At 39.0% G+C, this 18798-nt stretch overlaps 1 protein-coding gene across 1 annotated transcript in view; it reads right to left on the reverse strand.

Moving 5' to 3' along the window:
• Positions 1–37: 37 nt before the first annotated feature.
• The window catches only part of anos1b (anosmin 1b), a 38396-nt gene continuing 19635 nt past the window's right edge, over positions 38–18798 (reverse strand). Inside the window, exons 3-15 of the mRNA XM_079680268.1 lie at positions 16607–16669; positions 15591–15798; positions 14622–14806; positions 12769–12898; positions 10187–10280; positions 9458–9701; positions 6309–6447; positions 4633–4866; positions 4398–4492; positions 2699–2861; positions 1740–1972; positions 1163–1306; positions 38–1005 (exon numbers count right to left, since the gene is read on the reverse strand). Of these exons, the coding sequence (XP_079536394.1) occupies positions 1166–1306; positions 1740–1972; positions 2699–2861; positions 4398–4492; positions 4633–4866; positions 6309–6447; positions 9458–9701; positions 10187–10280; positions 12769–12898; positions 14622–14806; positions 15591–15798; positions 16607–16669 (1929 nt within the window). The 3' untranslated portion in view covers positions 38–1005; positions 1163–1165. The remainder of the gene's footprint in view (positions 1006–1162; positions 1307–1739; positions 1973–2698; positions 2862–4397; positions 4493–4632; positions 4867–6308; positions 6448–9457; positions 9702–10186; positions 10281–12768; positions 12899–14621; positions 14807–15590; positions 15799–16606; positions 16670–18798) is intronic.

Here is an 18798-nt window from a genome sequence, read left to right on the forward strand (position 1 = left end):
ATTTCTAACCACCAGACCACTGACACAGCACACACTGTATCTTGAAAACCTTTAATTACAAAATACAGGAAAACAATAAATAAAACTAACAGTCAAAAGTAAAGAAATTAAGTACAAAATTATCAACAGTAAAATGTAAAAAAAAAAGTAAAAAAGAGAATATTAACATAATGTTAACTGGTTGCTTTTAGACCAGTAGTTTCCAACATTTTCATAGCAATGACTTTTGTAAAACTAAGAAATCTACCACAGCATCACCTTGTTTTGTTTTTTTAACCAACAAAAAATATATTCAAAATATATTTGAGCTTAATTAAAAGTTTACGCTCACCCACTCAGACACTTCGGCTTCAAAGTTATTGCAGCAGATTATGTATTAACATAAACAAAGTCAGTCTGTTGCTACACATTTCCATTTGTACATAAGGTCAGTGCTATACCATTCTCTACTTGCATGATCAAAAACAACAGGCATAATAAGTCTCTTTACAAGTCTCATTGGGCTCCAGTGATGTTGAGAAATAAATCTAAACACCTAACTTTTCACATACATGTCCTGCATTAATATAGACAGAGGAAATCTTTTGAAAAGCTTGCATTTTAATAAAAAATATAGGAAAATATTGTTTAGGGTAGATGTGTCTTTACTTAAGTCGCTTTTTATATTGGAACCATGTGCAGTTATTTCTTTACAATTTGTACAGAAAAATAAAGATTTAGGCCATGTCTTTGGGTCAGCTGAAATATTATTCATAGAAAAGATGAATGATTTATTTCCCATTAGAACAAGCTCACAACCATCCTGATATTCTGATTAAAGAGGGTAGGAACAATGGTTTATGAGAGTGATCACTTTTACACAGTTGCATTCTATATTTTACAGCTCATGTTGTCTGCACTTGAACTGCTATGATAAACATGTTGCACTATAGACAGTAGAGAAGTGGATGTTGGGGATATTCAAGAGCTTGGTGCGTCAGATGATGACATCTGCAGAGTTTGGGCCTGAAAGAGATCATTGGTACGGTTAATAGACAAAATATGACAATTATAAAGCTTTTATAGAAAACAGTAAATGTATGCTATTGTTTTTTTTATGGAATTACAAATAGCTTTTAACAGAGATAAAAACAGCAGTGAGTTACTTGGTAAGAACCATTACCGATCAGAGTGTGGCGTTGATAGCTGGAGTGTGTATGGTCTTGAAGACTGTGGCCCCTTTGTTTCCCCCTGCTGTTAGCACCTGGAGCTGCAGCTGGTAAACACTGTCAGCCTGAAGACCATAGAGTGGCACAGACCGCTGATACTGTGGAGGGCAAAGCAGGGTAAGTTCACAGACACACACATCATATACACTATTCATGCTTCACAATAACACAAATATTGTAAAATATTGAATATCACAAGACTCTATTATGCACTATTGGATTTGTTTGCCCTTTTTTAAATTTCAAATTAAATATGTTAATTTTTAACATAAATAATATTTTTTTATCTGAACTGTCTTCTCTGCTGTAACAATGTGCATTTTGTTGTTACGCTCCTGATTCCCCATTTTAAATGTAATTTAATCAGCTTTTTCCTTTTGTATTTTGTGTATTGTTTAATTTACTTATTATATCTCTTTAAATACAAAATTAAAATAAATAAGGAAAAATGTCCTTTTCATATTTCTAAGGAGTTTCCCTATTGCTGGTAATATACAATCCAGTCAATGTAGACCTGTCTTCGTGTCTCACCGGTGCGATTGTCTTCGTCTGGGAGATAAGTGTGTGCTCCTGCCCCTCTGTTGCCGTGGTAACCCCTGATTGCAGCGTCCAGGTGAACTGGAAGCCCTCCACAGCTGCAGGGTCAAGTGCATGCTGGGACATCCTCCAGCGAAGCGTCGTGAGCAGGGTGCCATTGACTTGTTGGAAGTCTGCGGTCAGTCTTTCTGGACGCAGTACTACCTTTCTGCCTGCCAGGAGGCGCTCTGTCAACAACAGAGGACATTTGTCAGTGTGCATAAAAAACCGTTGTGCAACAAAAAAAGTTTAATTAGCAGAACTTCTGGAATTTTATGTTTAACCTTTTATGAAGCAAATGTCTATAACTTGCCACAAATGTCTGTAAAAAAAAGCCATACTCTGCTTGTAGCTTCGTATAAATAAAGTTAGAATCCTTCAAACAAAAGATACGATGAGATAAGATAAAGTTCTATTCATCCCCGTAGGGAAACTCAGGGGTTTTATTAGACACAGAAATAAGATTGATACACAGGATAGTACAGGTAAGAGTTCACACAAGGATTTATAAAGAATTGGGTGATGCTGTTTACATATATACAAATACGGATGATTTGAATATCAATATATATATATATAAATGTCTGGGTGAAAGTGCAAGTCCAAAGTAGGTAGATACGGTGCATGTTCATATTCTTAATGCAGCACCTCTTATGATCAGTGTAGTGTCAAAAATGTATGCTACATCGTAATTGTTCTTTTTGCATTTATTTAGAATTAAAGAGAAACATAATTACACTTTTTTTACACTAGCAATCATGAACCTTGGCTTGACCTTAGTTGTTATGACTTAGTTTTAAAGGATTATTAGTCATTTTGAAAGCTATTTATTATTTCCTTAAGCAGTGTATAGACTCTATAGACATGTCCCTCATAGAAAGTGAAAATAATTCTGTGAAGATATATAGTCTCACCTTCATTGTTGCAGGGCAACGCTTTACCTCCTCTAACCTTGATGGAGGAGCAGGTCGGGGTTGTAACCCAGGCGAGGGCCTCTGTCCCTGGGTCAGCCTTCGTTGATACGGCCACCCTGTACTTACAGGCAAACTGCAGGCCTGTGATGGTGTGATGGGTGCCCTGGAGAAAGAAAATCAAGCCAATTTAAGGATAAAAAGATTGTTTAAACTGTACACAGCTGCTTGTTAAAACAAACATATTACAAGGTTTCCTAAAATACACACATGACCTCTATTTTTGTTTGGAAACCTGTCTCACATAAGCAGCTTGTTAGCTCCATGTTCAAATAAACATCTCCTCTTGAAACAGCACTCGGCAACTTTGTAGGTTGGCAGCTTCAAATGGCGAGAAATTGCTTAACTGTTAAAGAAACGTTGAGCTTCAATAAATAGAAAATCATGCTCTGTGACGCCAGCAAATTGCAACCAGCACTTTGATATTTATCAAGCCACTGGGTCTGTGATCATTTTAGACGAGAGGTCAACACCGGGTCAACAGCGGGTAAAATGTAATGTTGGTGAGTAGTTTTCTCTTGATGAAATGCTGTGAGCAGATATCTAGTGCACGGAGATACCTAGTGCACAGAGATACCTAGTGCACGGAGATACCTAGTGCACAGAGATACCTAGTGCACTGAGATACCTAGTGCACGGAGATACCTAGTGCACGGAGATACCTAGTGCACAGAGATACCTAGTGCACTGAGAGACCTAGTGCACAGAGATACCTAGTGCACGGAGATACCTAGTGCACAGAGATACCTAGTGCACTGAGATAACTAGTGCAATGAGATACCTAGTGCACAGAGATACCTAGTGCACGGAGATACCTAGTGCACGGAGATACCTAGTGCACTGAGATACCTAGTGCAATGAGATACCTAGTGCACGGAGATACCTAGTGCACGGAGATACCTAGTGCACAGAGATACCTAGTGCACTGAGATACCTAGTGCAATGAGATACCTAGTGCACAGAGATACCTAGTGCACAGAGATACCTAGTGCACGGAGATACCTAGTGCACAGAGATACCTAGTGCACTGAGATACCTAGTGCAATGAGATACCTAGTGCACAGAGATACCTAGTGCACGGAGATACCTAGTGCATGGAGATACCTAGTGCACTGAGATACCTAGTGCAATGAGATACCTAGTGCACTGTATACACTTAATAACAGTTTGTCTTTTAAAAGGCTCCTCTTTATTGCAGCTACTTCATGATTTGGGACTAAAATTGCGGCATTTTTAAGATTTGGGGGCCATAAATGAAAATCTAAAGTAGATTTTGTTTAACATATGTAATGGTTAGAACTAAGATAATTCTGCAAATCACTGTCCCATAACTCCTTCTCAGTCAAACCCCTTTCTTTATTTTCAATTGTATATATGTGTATTGTTAGGATATTTTAGCCTTGGATTCAACATTGTGATGATAAAAGATATGTAAGTTTAAGAAAGGGCAAGATGATAGTGGAGAGAAAATGTTACACAAAGAGTGATCTTAGTTAAGCTGATCAAATCTGATCTCTAATACAGTCATGCACACAAAAAGACACAATAACAATGCTTACATAGAAATAAAACAGCTACAGATTTCACGCACACAGAGACAAATAAAACTGCTCCAAAAATGACTGGTCCAGGACAGAAATACCTGAACAGTTGTGGTTCTGTCTGTGCTTGTAATATTTGTACAGCAGGTATGTGGACGCCATTGCAAAATGTATGGACCCCGATGTTTCTGCTTGCCTGTAAAGCAAAAGACAGACGGATACAGCATAAGTGGAATGTTTGTATTGTGTTAATTATTATGAATTTCACAGTTTGAAACCAAAAAAACAACAATGTCATGATGCACATTTATGAACTTCCCGCCAAAATCAACTCACTGTGGTGAGGCCACTTCCAGAACACCTTCACCTGCAGCTGGTCGTCATGGTAATGAGGGGCGGCGACCTCCAGGCGCAGGTTACCAGGGTTAAGGGAGGATTCAGGGTGAGGCAGAGAGGGGGAGGGGGAGAGGGAGATGTCAGGGGAGGAAGGAGAGGAGGATGAGAGGGAAGGTGAAGAGGGAAGAGATGATGAGGATGATGAAGATGGGAGCTCATTGGAGAATTCTTCACCTTTAGTGGAGGACGAGAGGAGAAGAGACAGTGGAGAAAAATGAAAAATGTCGCAACTTTCAACTTCAGCTGATTTTAAGGTATTTGTTTGCAATTAAAAAAAGCGCAATAAAAGTTAGAAAATATAAAAACATATAGCTAATACAAGAATAGCCTTGCAATTTAGAAAATATGTTATGTTGTCAAATAACTTTAAATGTAAAGACCTCCAAAAAACTTAAACCTAAGCTTTGAGTCTCAAAGCAGTATTAAAAAAATATTACATTCTTCAGTAGCTCTTTTTGAGTACCTAACTGGCAACTTCGCAAACACATTTGAATGACTGAATGTTTGAAACCTGTTATATAACACGTGCTATCTATAAATGTATTATATTGTGCCTGGAATACCATAAACTGGTGCAGAGAGTGCAGCTGGTAGCTAGCTTTCCCGTTAATTCCTTCACTCAGAAGCATTAAATGGTTTTATCTGGCCTACCTGACCCTCATTAGCATTGAGGGAAACCAGGCTAAAATGTGGACTGTGTCAAATATTAATACTGGAACATTATAAATAATTTCCACATTAAATTGTTGATATGTGGTTTGATAATTGAGCTGCAGCTGGCTATAATCCTCTGCTGGGCTGACCCACAGGTCACCTATAAATACCTCTGTTGCCTGGACGACCATTTACATCGTCACTTTCCATTGTATGTTTGTGTTTAAACTGTGCAGCTGCAGGCAGACAAAATATGCTGACAGACAGTAAATTCAGCTACTTTGGGGTCCGTTACCAAATGGGCGCGATGGAGTGTACAGTATTAACTAAATGCATGGCAGGATAAGTTTTACAAATGAGTGAGTCTATATTTAAAGCTGGAGTTGCTCGGGGAGTCCTTAGGTGGCTGTATTGTTGCAACACAGAAACAAAAACAGTACAGGTACAGTTTACACTACTCCGGCAAACACTTGGTCAACTAAGCAACTCTTCGTTTATTTATAGCCACTAAAAGTGTATTCACTCAAACACAACTGTACAGTACAAAACCTTCTGGATATTTGGTTCCTAATTAAATATAAAACATACAGTATCTTCTTAAGCGACTTTGGGATCTATACATGTATATCACATTTTAGAATAAATACAGTATGAAGCTGCATATTCTTTATTACAATATTAGACCCTGTATCATGAACTGCACCTATTTAAATACTTTGGGATTGCTTTTAGCTATGAAAAGTGCTTTAAAAATAAAAGGTATTATTATTTGTATGATTATTCAACTCAGACAATATTCATTTCTGTATAACATCTTCATATTGATAGACATTAAAAAGATAGACAAAAAAACGTACTCCAAATCCTTAAATGGATTTCAATCCCAATCCAAACAATTGGATATAATTGTATGTGAAATATCAAAAGTATACCATGATGAGGACAATTGTGTGTTTACTTACCTGTATGACTTATTGTGTTGACGACAATTTGGGCTCTGGGACTTTTCAGCCTCTTCTGACCCCAGTAGGCCACCGTCTGGACGGACAAGAAATAGGAAGTAGCTGGCAACAGACCCTGCAGCCACATCTCACACTGCGCCTATAACACATCAAATATATGGTTTATTTGTCTTTGCGATTGGTGATACTTGGCTACTTCTTAGTCTGACATTTACATTTGCTAGAATTTAACCTTAGTGTGATAGAAATGGTACAAAAATACATTCAAAATCTAACTCAGGATCACCACTATAGCCATCACAGTTATTATCTTCATCATCCCTACCGTCATCACGAGTGTTGTGCCCTGCTTTGTGACTGACGGTCCAGACCTGTTCTGCATTAGTCTGCTGTTTGACTGACAGCTAATTAACAGGCTCTTAGTCAATCAGGGCTGTCTGCCTGTGTGGATTTGAGCTAGTCACAACAAAGAGATGCTTGGATGATAACAAACGTGCGTGTGTGGTTCTGTATGTGCGCACACTTAAGAAAGAATGAGACAAAAGTAAGTTAAAAGCAATTTCTTGGTGACCTGCAGACAAAATGGGGTTGAAGTATTTCCATTACGCTCAAGATAGACAAAACATATGGCCTTTACAGCTGTCTGTGTGTGTGTGTATGTGTATGTGTATGTGTGTGTGTGTGTGTGTGTGTGTGTGTGTGTGTGTGTGTGTGTGTGTGTGTGTGTGTGTGTGTGTGTGTGTGTGTGTGTGTGTGTGTGTGTGTGTGTGTGTGTGTGTGTGTGTGTGTGTGTGTGTGTGTGTGTGTGTGTGTGTAACAGAGAGAAGCCTGGAATTGTATTCCGGTGCTTAATGTCAGTGAACATTATACTGTATGTAAGAGGCTGATGTGTATTTAAAAGCACTGATTCAGCTGAGGTTTTTCCATGTTTTCTACACTTCCTGAGGATTTCCCCTTTTACTTTTTTTCCTTAATGCTAAATACCTCCAGTGCTGCATAAATGCCTTACTGACATGATATAGATTTGAGTACACATCTTGGGAATGTATTGTCATGGGCTAATGGATAGTAAAAATAAAAATGCTCTCTGGGTTAAGAGAACTATTTTATGCAGCGTAGAGCTGGTATTCTGATTCCTACCTACCTGTGTGATGCTGCTGTCTCTGTGTGTGTCTAGATGCAGCTGAAAGTAGGAAACACTAGTTAGGGGGCCTCGTTTAAATTCCAGGCGTCTCAGCCAAGCAGAACAGAGGACCAGACTAGAGATAAATGGCTCCACCAGGCTCAGTCTGGGATCGCCATCACCACTTAGGATAGTTAGGTCCGTTAAAACTTCCAAACTTTGATGTTTGCAATTCTTTTGTCTCTTCTCTTGAAGTGGACGCTCACATTACAACATTTAAGTCTAAAGCTGAAAGATCCTTTGCAAAGAGTACTGTTCACCAGTGTGAAGAATAAATGTTCACTTCGCATGCAATCATAAGTGTTGCTTCAAAGCTGTAATATCTTTGTTGTTTACTGTGATTATGGGTATTTTGGCGCTGCTGACTGGACTTAGTTGCAACGTGAACATATTACATCACCATCACGCCCATAATCATATAGTTATACCCACCCTCCTGACTGTTATTGCTGCATTACATGTTATTTTAAAAAGTACAGCAAAAAACCTTTTGCATTTTTTAAGGAGTTAATCTTTGATTTGAGCAGCAAGGAGACAGCAATGATTCACTGTATATTCACAGTAAAATAAGTTCACATCTTGATCAACAGTCTGCAACTACAGGAATGAATAATGATCTAAACATCAGTCATATAACTCTACCTTTGAAAAGATCTTCTACGATAACTGGGCCCTAACTCACTAAAGGCATGTTGTCAGTACAATCTCAGATGCTTTGACTTGAGTTAAACATGTTATCCAATGGCTAATGGCTAAGACGTCGTGTTATTTACCGCTGTGAAGCCAGACCTGCATGTTTCCAAAGCACTCTAACAAAGTTAAGTCCTGAAGAAGATAAGGTAATATTGCATTTTCAGATCCACAAGGAACATGTGCTGAAACTGCAAAAGTAAAGGGAACGCGTGCCTAACAGTGATTTCACGGGGAATACGTAAAACCAGATCTGAAGAGGAGCACATGTAAAAATGATTTCGGTAAATATATCAGCATGTAAACATCATAAAACCATATCGAGAGAACAGTACTTATCTTTAAAAGTTAAATCAACTTTAGTGGCATCTAAGCTTCATGTAAAAGTTTCCAGATGTACATACTGTATGTAAAAAAGCTTTTTTCCATCTCCTAATAGTTGATCATTTTTAAATCCACATGCTTTAATGATATAACTGTTTGATATATGTCTATATTTTAATGTCATTCATTTGGAATAAATCCAAAAGAGTGTTAATGTGAGTGAATCTTACTGTACATGCACCAGTTGCATACAGAAGCTGTTTACAGAACACTGTAAAAATCGATGTGGTAATCACAACCAGAGGACTATAAAGAATGTGTGTGTGTGTGTGTGTGTGTGTGTATGTGTATGTGTATGTGTATGTGTATGTGTATGTGTATGTGTATGTGTATGTGTATGTGTATGTGTGTGTGTGTGTGTGTGTGTGTGTGTGTGTGTGTGTGTGTGTGTGTGGGTTTACAGACCCAGTAAAATCCATCAGGTGCAGCTGTAGATTTCTGTATGTAATGTGTGCCATTTTAATTCAATTTTTTTACAGACCTATTTAAACGCTCAGACTTAAAACTTGGTTATAGGGTTAATCCAATTCCTCAACATTATGCTTCATTTTACTAGCTTAATCGCTTTCTTGCCAACAATAAGATGAGAAGATCTCTTTTCTTGGCCTGCATCTTCATTTTCACCATGAGGTTGCCAGGAAACCAGTGCAGGCTCCACGAGCTCAATGCTCCTGGCCAAGAAGAGGCATAACCCCCATAAAACCAGACATTTACATTTGTAAACTTTTTTTTTTTTTTCACAAATGGTATTTCTATTTTTTATTATTGAGCTTTACGAGTGCTAGTTGGCATATTTGTATACCTTTGGTTTCTACGCCAAGTAATCAATTACCTTTATTACGGGATCCTTTCATTGAGTGTTATTATGTTTGTATAAATAAAAAATCCTTACCCCCTGAGTCACTCTGCTGTTGCTCTCCTTTTTACTCTGATCTGGTGTGCGTGAGTGTGAATGATGTGTGTGCATGTTATAGTGCACTGTATGTGTTTGCGCATTAAGGGTGTGTGTATGTTTGTGCGCAGTATGTGCATGTCGAGGCATCCAGGTGACTCTGTAGTTGTGGACTGGCAGGTCTCCCTCTCCGGGGGGCTCCCAGCTTAATAACACGGACACTTTGACCCCACTTCCCCTCGACCTGGGGGGGAAAGCAACAAGTCAGACAAATTCACAACACGGATATAAACAACTGAAGGTCAGGTTTATAAGTAAATGCAGTTACAGGGACTGGCAGTTAAATAGATACTTGTTTGACAACTGCTTTCAATTTAGTTGTTTTATTTATCTATGCATGTGCACACATTTGATCATGTCACAGGGAAGCTACAATTTAGGTCCTCACCTCTGATATTAAAAGTTTTAAATCAATATCGCTACTCATTTAAGACATGGTCTGAACTTTACATGAAATTGTTCAGCATTACAGCACACAAATAGAAAGGAAGCTTCTATTTATGATTGGAAGAAGGTCAATGATGAACAGTAATTTGCATGCACACTCCACCGCATTTTATGATTGATAGCCCATAACGGCCGCCTGCAGTCCCGAAAGAAAGCATAGCAACTAACCTAACAAAAAAATAGCAAATACATTCATCCATATCATTTAGACTGCTGAGATACCTTTCAGGGAGCTTGATGCCCGGTTTTGAACCCGTCCAGTCTAGAGTCTGGTTGATCACTCTCACATTTATTGGATGCTCTGGAGTGGAGGGGTCTGCAGAGTGAGATGGTTGAGAAAAATGAATAAGAAGACCATATGAAATAATAATATACATGAAGGTATAGTCTTCTCAGCCCCAGTGCCTGCATGTCCGTTGCAAAACAAAAAGTCTGAAGATCACTTGAAAAGGACAGACTGGAGATTTTTATCCTAACTGTTCATTTGGACCAATAACATACCAACAACAAAATGTGTTGTTCATCTACTGCCCCATCTTAAGGAAGAATTAAATCTATATGAACATCTAGTGAAGACAAATTGGGGTTAAGATCGTGATTCCAAAAAAACAGAGGCCGCTCACCAGCTTGACTGAATTGTCTAATAGCTTGATGTCAAATGTGCAGCCGAGCAAAAAGAAAGAAGTTGTTCTGGGGGGGAAATACACATTTCATCTTAGTCTCATTCAAGGCTAAAAGCCAATTCGATTTACAGCATCAAAGGTGAGAGATACTCTCTACTCTCTTTTCAGTAGCTACCAAAACACAGACCGAAACGACCACCACTTCTCAGTGTTTGTCTCCAAAATTAAATCCTGAGGTTACTGCTCTTTCAACACTGGCTCTGTATCCCATTAGAAACTCAAGCCACAATCCTGTATTTGATTAAAACTACAACATATATCTGATTAGAACTACATCCCCCATGGCAGGCTTCCCACAGGCCACAGGCTATGCAGGGCTGACCCACATGCAGAGATCAAAGTTATGGACCTGCCTTGTTTGTGTACTCTCATGGTCAGCAGTCATTTCTGGATTAGATACAAAACACACCAAGGCCTTTTCCACTGTGTGTGTCTTTCTCAATCAGGAGGTTTTAGTCCAAATACTTTATGAGATGAAGACCTCAAGATGCGTTTCAGAACCAGACATTCCCTCGTAATTACTACTGGCAGGTACAGCGCAATCCTACTATCTGAATATGGTCAGGAAAAGCGATTTTCGCATTCAGATTCTCTGTCTGGTTAGCATCAGGTCACAGCGGAGGAACTCCTACCATCCTGATATCTGCCAGCTTCCTGGTTTGTGACCCCTGACCTCCAGCCCCAGAATGGTCAGACTAATGAATTAGAAACACAAGACTCAGACTCCTACTGAGGTTTAAGTGTGTGTTTCCTTAACCTTTAACCCTAACCCTCATAATGCATACATGAAAACAAACAGACAAACACTGTGTCTTAAAGGAATAACTCAGTCATTTTTGATATATACGGCTATAGCCAACAGCTACTTAGCATAGTTAGGCATAGAGAAACAGGGGAAACAGATATCCTTGCTCTTGTAATATCTACCTTCCAGCAGAGCAGGCAACAAGCAGAACATTCAGAAAGTTACTCCTCCCAGCCAAAGAATAACCCACATAATCCACCATAAAAGCACAAATTGTAGTTTTAACGACTGCTGGCTATAGCCCTAACCTGGAATTATGTTCCTGCAGAGATACATGTAAACGTCTTTGGGAACCTACACAGGGTATCCTTAGGTCACTGACTTGCACATCTCCCAACTCTCAATGGTGCCTAGCTCTGAGTAAGGTGAGCAAATTGTAAATCCTGTTGGGGAATTTTCTGTTTTTCTTTTTAAGAGTTTGGGTATGATGTGTCAGAAAAGTAATGTACTGCAAAAGGGGACCTTTTAGTATAGCACAGGGAAATGAATGCATTTCCATAGGCATCTCATGTCTGTGCTCATCTTAATAAAGTAAATACTGTTGAAAATTGCTTATCAAATACTATTTTAACATTTTGAGTGGCCACCAGGAGCTGTTACAAACATACCATGGCACGAGTTGTGTATTTTGTAAACTTTTTTGCATAAGGAATTTATGATTGGATGTTATGTTGGAGGTGGTGGAAAATCTCAGACACCTCTTCGTAATCTCCCCTAAGTGCTCAACTGATAAAGACCCTTTTTCCAAAGTTCGTTCCAACCTGAAGTCATTATTCACATATAACCATGCTCCAGCCAATCCTGGCAGGGGATTTATATCACCAGCCAATCCTGGCGCAACACCAATATGACCTAAGTCTGCTAAGCATTAGAGCTAGGACCTGTGTGTGTGTGGGTGTGTGCATGCGTGTGTTATTCTCACTTTCACCCTGTCTCACTGATCCACAAAAGGGATTTGGAACTAAACCAACTGAATAAGTACTGTATGTGTGAATATGTGCATGTGCAGTTGTGTATTTTCTGCTTCCTGTCCGTGTTTTATGGACTGCCTGATAGTTCTCCTGCTGTGTGTACCTTATCCATCAACTCTGAGACAGAGAAAGAACAGGGAAGGAGAGGAAGGGATATGAGTTTTCCTCAGAGAGGTGTAATATCGATCATAAAATGACACAAATGGAATCTGTGTTTTGCTCAGTGTCTTATGACAGAATATTAAAATTCAACAGAAATATGCAGGATGAAACATCCCTCTGTGGGAATCTCGTAACAGGCCCTAAAGAAAATGAGAGCATGTGTTTGGACTGTGTTTGTGTTACCTTTACTGGAGATGTGGTGTTTGCTGGGTGTGGTGAATCCTCTGCTGCCGTGGCTGTTGATGGCTGCTACTTTGAACTGGTACCAGCGCTGAGATCTCAGATCTGTCAGAATGGCATCTTCAGAAAGGGTCTGAAAAATACAAATACATCTTATAACCATGACCTGATGCATGACACTGAAAGACTTTTGTTGAAGATCATTTACAGTCTTATACTTTTCTTCATCCAACAAAAACAATTGTATGTGATACATAGCAGATTTAAAGACTAACTTGCAGTTTTTCTTGTTTTCTTAAACACATTTCACCATTTAGAAGTTACATCTTTGTAACAGTTCATATACACAACTAAAATGAAAATCGATGGCCAACATGACACATTTAAAGTAACAACAATAGCATAGATATCTTTTAAAAAACACATATTGTGGACACATTGATATTATCATTCAATCAATCATTACACAATTTGTCCTGGCTTACAGCCAGCTGCTGATTAGCTTAGTTTAATTAACCAAAGGCTCACTGATTAAAAAGATATATCTTGTTTGTTTTAAACAGAAGTGTACTGGACTATTTCCTCGAAGTGACTGCATCCTGCTAAGAAACAGAATGGATAAAGATGAAACAACGGGAGACGTAACATGCGAATCAGAGCTTTAGAGTTGCTGGCAGGGAGACTGTGTTACCTTTGAACAGACCGTGCTAGATGTTTTCCTGTGTTTCCAGTCTCTTTGCTAAGATAACCAGCTGCTGGTGGTAGCTTCATTTCAAGCGTGCAGACATGAGAGTGTTATCAATCTTCTCATCTAATTTCTGGCGAGAAGGGAAATATGCGTATTTCCTAAGATGTAATTTTGTTGACTTAACATAACTTCAGGTCCTTCAAGTTTTTAATACTTAAATTACTGTGATTTTAACAGTTTTAACAGAAACCGTTCGTACTATTCAAGCCCACGTTAGGCACAAATATTCCATCATCTCCCACAAATCCATATTATATCTTCTTTCAAAAATATAAACATGGGACCTCCATATTTTAGAAATATAAGTTTCACAAATTAATGAAGAGGAAAGTCAGATGAACACTGTCGGAATGAAATTCCATCTGATAATAGTGAAATTAAATGATTTGCCACAATTATGGTTTACATTTCTGAAGAAAGATTCTCATGTTTTGTCTCCCTGACAGTGCAAATGTAATCAACTGCTTAAAATAAAAACACACACACACACACGCACACACGCATGCACGCACACACACACACACAAGCTGCCATCTATTTAAGTCTATAATGAGCGTTCAGTCATTCAGACTCAGCCGGTGGAACGACTGTGGCTGCCTGTGGTTCCTTTTTAAGCTCTGCTTATTTACCTAACCTCACACAGACACACACACACACTCACTCATACACACACACACAGACGCAGGGTTTACCCTGGCAGAATGTGCGACTGGCTGGGGTGGAGAGGTTTAGACAGCAAGGCAGCAGACTGATGAGGTGGAAACAAAGTCTAACATCCATCTCCATAGCTGAGAAGTTTCATCATTCGAGGCAAATTGAGAGTTATGAGTTAAAGATATGTTGCAAACTTTGTTGCGCTGTCCCACTGTTACAGGCACAGGGAAGCATTTTTTATAGCTTCAATGAATCTTGGACATGTCACGTATTTATCTATCAGCGTCCCATTTCACAGCTTATCTCCCCAAATAATATTGAGAGGATGATATCACCATCTCTTCAAATGTGAAAAGATTGATCAAAAACATGAATTCTGCTTTATTATTTAAATATTTAAAAATCCTAATGACCCGGTTTTTAAAGTTGAAATGCTCCTGATCACTGAAATTACCATGGCAACAGTAGTCCATGGAGAGGCATGGTCCTCGCTGGGATGGATCCCGGCGTTCCAGCGGGACTGGAGCACGTAGACGACCGGCTCAATGCTGACATTAAATTTGGAGACCCACACCAACCGAACACGACCCTCTGAATCCTCCACGAAGCTCATCTCTCTGCGAGGCTTCAGAGGAACCCCTGAGGGGACATGACAAAATACATTAATACAATTATTATTGAATATTAGTGATAGTGAGTAAAAATACATATACACAACATCTAATAACAGGAACTGATTTTGAGGTTAATTGTTGAAGGAAATAAGTGCATGATACGTGTTCATTTGTGCATTAAAAAATAGGATGATCCCATTAATCATGCAGCGGCTGTTATCGGAGTATACAATGACTTGATTGAGTTTTGACATTTTGTGGATCAGAAACCCAACTTAAAGCAAAAATATAAAAATCACTCAACAATATTTTTTTGGGTTTAATTATTATGGCTGTCCAATCTTCACCACATAGGCGTCTGAGGCAGTTTGTAATCCTGACTAGCTCCACACAGACTTTAGCTGGAGCTTTTTAAACACAACGCGGCCGTCTGGGACTTCAGAAGCAGTCAAGCAGGCAGTATTTAAGGATCTTTATTACATTAAATTACAATTACATTTATGTGGCATATTCTGTTAACCAAAGAGACATACATACATTTAAACACCATAGAAACAAGAGCTAGAAATCATCAAATCACTAATACAACCGAAAGCATGTTGAGTGCTATTAATAATAAGCACTGTCGGCCAATGATAGCATTTCAACGGACAGAAATACTTTTGAAATGGCTGCTTAACAAAAGATTAATATTAGTATTGTTACTGTGAATCAGCAGAGTGAAACAAATTTAAACAATTGATTCCTGAAAGAAGTTCTCTCCATCAGTTCAGCAGCCAATAAACAATAAAAACAAGCTCTAACCTCACCTTTATATAGATTGGCTGGTGCTTGGCATGTGTGCCCACAGCCATTAGAGCAGCATTTCCTGGGGGAGGGACAATGCTGGTCTGACGAGCAGCTCTCCACGCAGGCCGCAGCAAATCCGGTGGCTTTTTGAGGCGGAGGGCAGTCCCCCTGACGAGATGACCCCAGAGAGGTCAGAAACTCCCGGCTCGTCACACACTCGGTCTGCTTCTGAGAAAAATGACAGGGGGGGATGTTATCCTTACAGCTAAGACAACAGAAATAATGTATAAACACACATATGAGGGCAGAAGAACACACAGCAGAGGTGAAAGTGTTTCCTTTGGTAAACTCCTACTGACTCTTTGAAGGCAGCCCTTGAGATTTGGTCTGAAAGGGGGGTTATGTGTGTATTATTGTGTTTGTATCTCACATGGCTGGAGACCATCATAATGTAAACACTAGCTTTAGCTAATAGCTCTGAATTACCCAGTGTTCCCAACCGGCCAGCCATTCAACCAGTAACATGCTTCAGTTATTGTGATGAAAAACTAATCTGAACACCACAGCGACTGGCTTTATAAATAATCATTTAGGGCCACACACATTATACACATAACTTTTACACTCTCACATGTATAAGCTCACAAACATGTTATTCACACATAAGCTTGCACACACACACACACACACACACACACACACACACACACACACACACACACACACACACACACACACACACACACACACACACACACACACACACACACACACACACACACACACACACACACACACACACACACACACACACACACACACACACACACACACACACACACACACACACACACACACACACACACACACACACACACACACACAATAGTTTCAAGGTGCCAACGAAAGGAATGACACAGCCACCAAGGGTGTTGTGACAAACACTAAGCACACACTAAGCACACACTAAGCACACACTAAGCACACACTAAGCACACACACACTAAGCACGCTAAGCACTCTCTTTTTGTCTTACCTCACACGACTTTGGTGAATGCACCTTCCTGGTTTCCCACAGTTCTTTGCATGGCTGAAGGCACTACACATAAATAAATACATAGAAATAAACACAATGATACAATTATAAAAGACAACAATTGTATATCAATACGTTCTTCAAATAAAATGCTGTTAAACCGGAGATGATACCTCGTCCTCTTGTCAGCTCATTCCTCATACTACCAGTTGTTATGTTTAGCTATGCTTCAGGCTGATATTTAACGGATCTATTGATCTATTTCGACATCAGAAAGTAAAAAAAAACATTTCCAAAAGTTTCTAAACCAAGTGCAATATAACTTTCTTTGTCCACAGGCCAAATGGCTAGTGAATACATTGAATATTACCCGCCACTGAATTGATTGCTATTTCTGGGTATCTGTACTACATGTAAGGTATCGACCAAAAAATTCCAAAGGTATCTGCAGTCCACCCTTTCTGTATCCAGATCTAGAAAACATGATTTTTTTGTATCGTTTTGCTTGGAGCATTCTTCACTTTTAGCAGTGTGTGATTGGCCCTCTACCACAGTGGATAAACCAATATGGTCTGTGGTGTGGTGAGGTTGAACTTAGTGTTTATCACAGAATTGGCAGCTAATATTTAACAGCATCATCTTTACAGTCAAGGGTAACATTTGGGGTTTTTCAAATGATACCCACAGATTACGTTTATTTCACCAGCATTTTACTTGGGCTTATTTTGAGCCCATTGTCTTTTCCTTTAAGTAGCTGAGTTCTGAATAATTGTTAGAACAAAGATAAATGACAAAGTGTCAGAGTTTTTGCATATCCAGGGCTCTCGGTGTTTAAGCTGTGAGGGAACAGAGAGAACACTCACTCCTGGAACACACATGCACACACTCATCTGGTTTGCCACCTCAATGAACTGGTGAATGATGGCTCTTACCAAATTAAAACCAGACAACATATAAAATCTGCGGTTTCACCCCAACCTCCTCCCCCCTCCTCCCTCCCTCACTCCCTCACTCCCTCTGTCTGTTCTCCACAGTGTGCCTGGCTTCAATCATTTCTCCGGATGACTCCATCTCACTGATTCCAGGGGAAAAAAACTATCAACAAAAAACTATAAAACTTCATCTTTTATACAAATAAATGGCTTCTGTTGCATTAAAATTATTCTCCATAATCCTAGGCTGTTTTAAAAAGGCTAATTTGCAGTGTGAAGACTATAAATACATTTAGGGTTATCATCACCCTCTAGCTATGCATTATAAAACCATGTAAGCGTTCATTTAATGTACTCAATAAAAGAGATTAACTTGTTGCTGGGATTCATAGAGCATCAACAAACCAAAGCCAGTCAATCCAGATGTGCTGGTTTCTTAACATAAAATGGATTCTCAGTGGGAATCATGATAGCTGTTCAATGTTGTTGTTGCCTCATCTCCTACAAGTCATGGAAGAAAAAGGTTTGTGTTAGCTAAAAGCAACACTCCACCCTGAAGTCTCCCTAAAGAGTAGTAAACACTCTTGCTCTGTGCTTGAAATACGACAGTAAAAATGTTCTTCTCCACAGGGCTGTAGTCAGATCAAATTGATGTTTGCGGATGGAAATTAGCTCAAAGCTAAATCTGGCACTGTTACGCTTGACACATTTTAATGTTTTAAGTGTTCATTATTGTGCATTGTCCCTGCCAAATAAACGATTAAATGAAAAAAAAATTCCGGCTACAATCGATTCCAAAATTATCAATAAATAAATATGAATATCAAGAAAGATCAAGAAATTATGTCGATTAAGCGTGACCATAACGTTTTACCGCACATTGGTGCACCTCGTTGAAAAACAATTGTTTTCTATGGCTTTTTCAAGATTGTATAACTTTACCTTTTGGGGTCAAACAATCATGTTAACTGCTTTTATATTTTATTTAATAAAGAGGTAAACACAAATCTATCAATAAACATTGTCTCCTTGCTATTATACAGATACTGCTTCCCTTCTCAGGCACATTTTATTTTGAGCAGGCACATGCTTTAATCTGGAGACTGTCAAAGCCATTTAAAATAAGGGTAGCCAATTTATTTTAAAGCATTTTTCCTTTTTTTTGTAAAATATATATATATATATACTCTTAACATAATGGCAGCAAGCATATACCAATGTTTAAGAAGTCTGGGTCAACCACATACACACCTGTGAGTC

Source organism: Notothenia rossii (genome assembly GCF_949606895.1).
Source record: "Notothenia rossii genome assembly, chromosome: 1".
Taxonomy (NCBI): domain Eukaryota; kingdom Metazoa; phylum Chordata; class Actinopteri; order Perciformes; family Nototheniidae; genus Notothenia; species Notothenia rossii.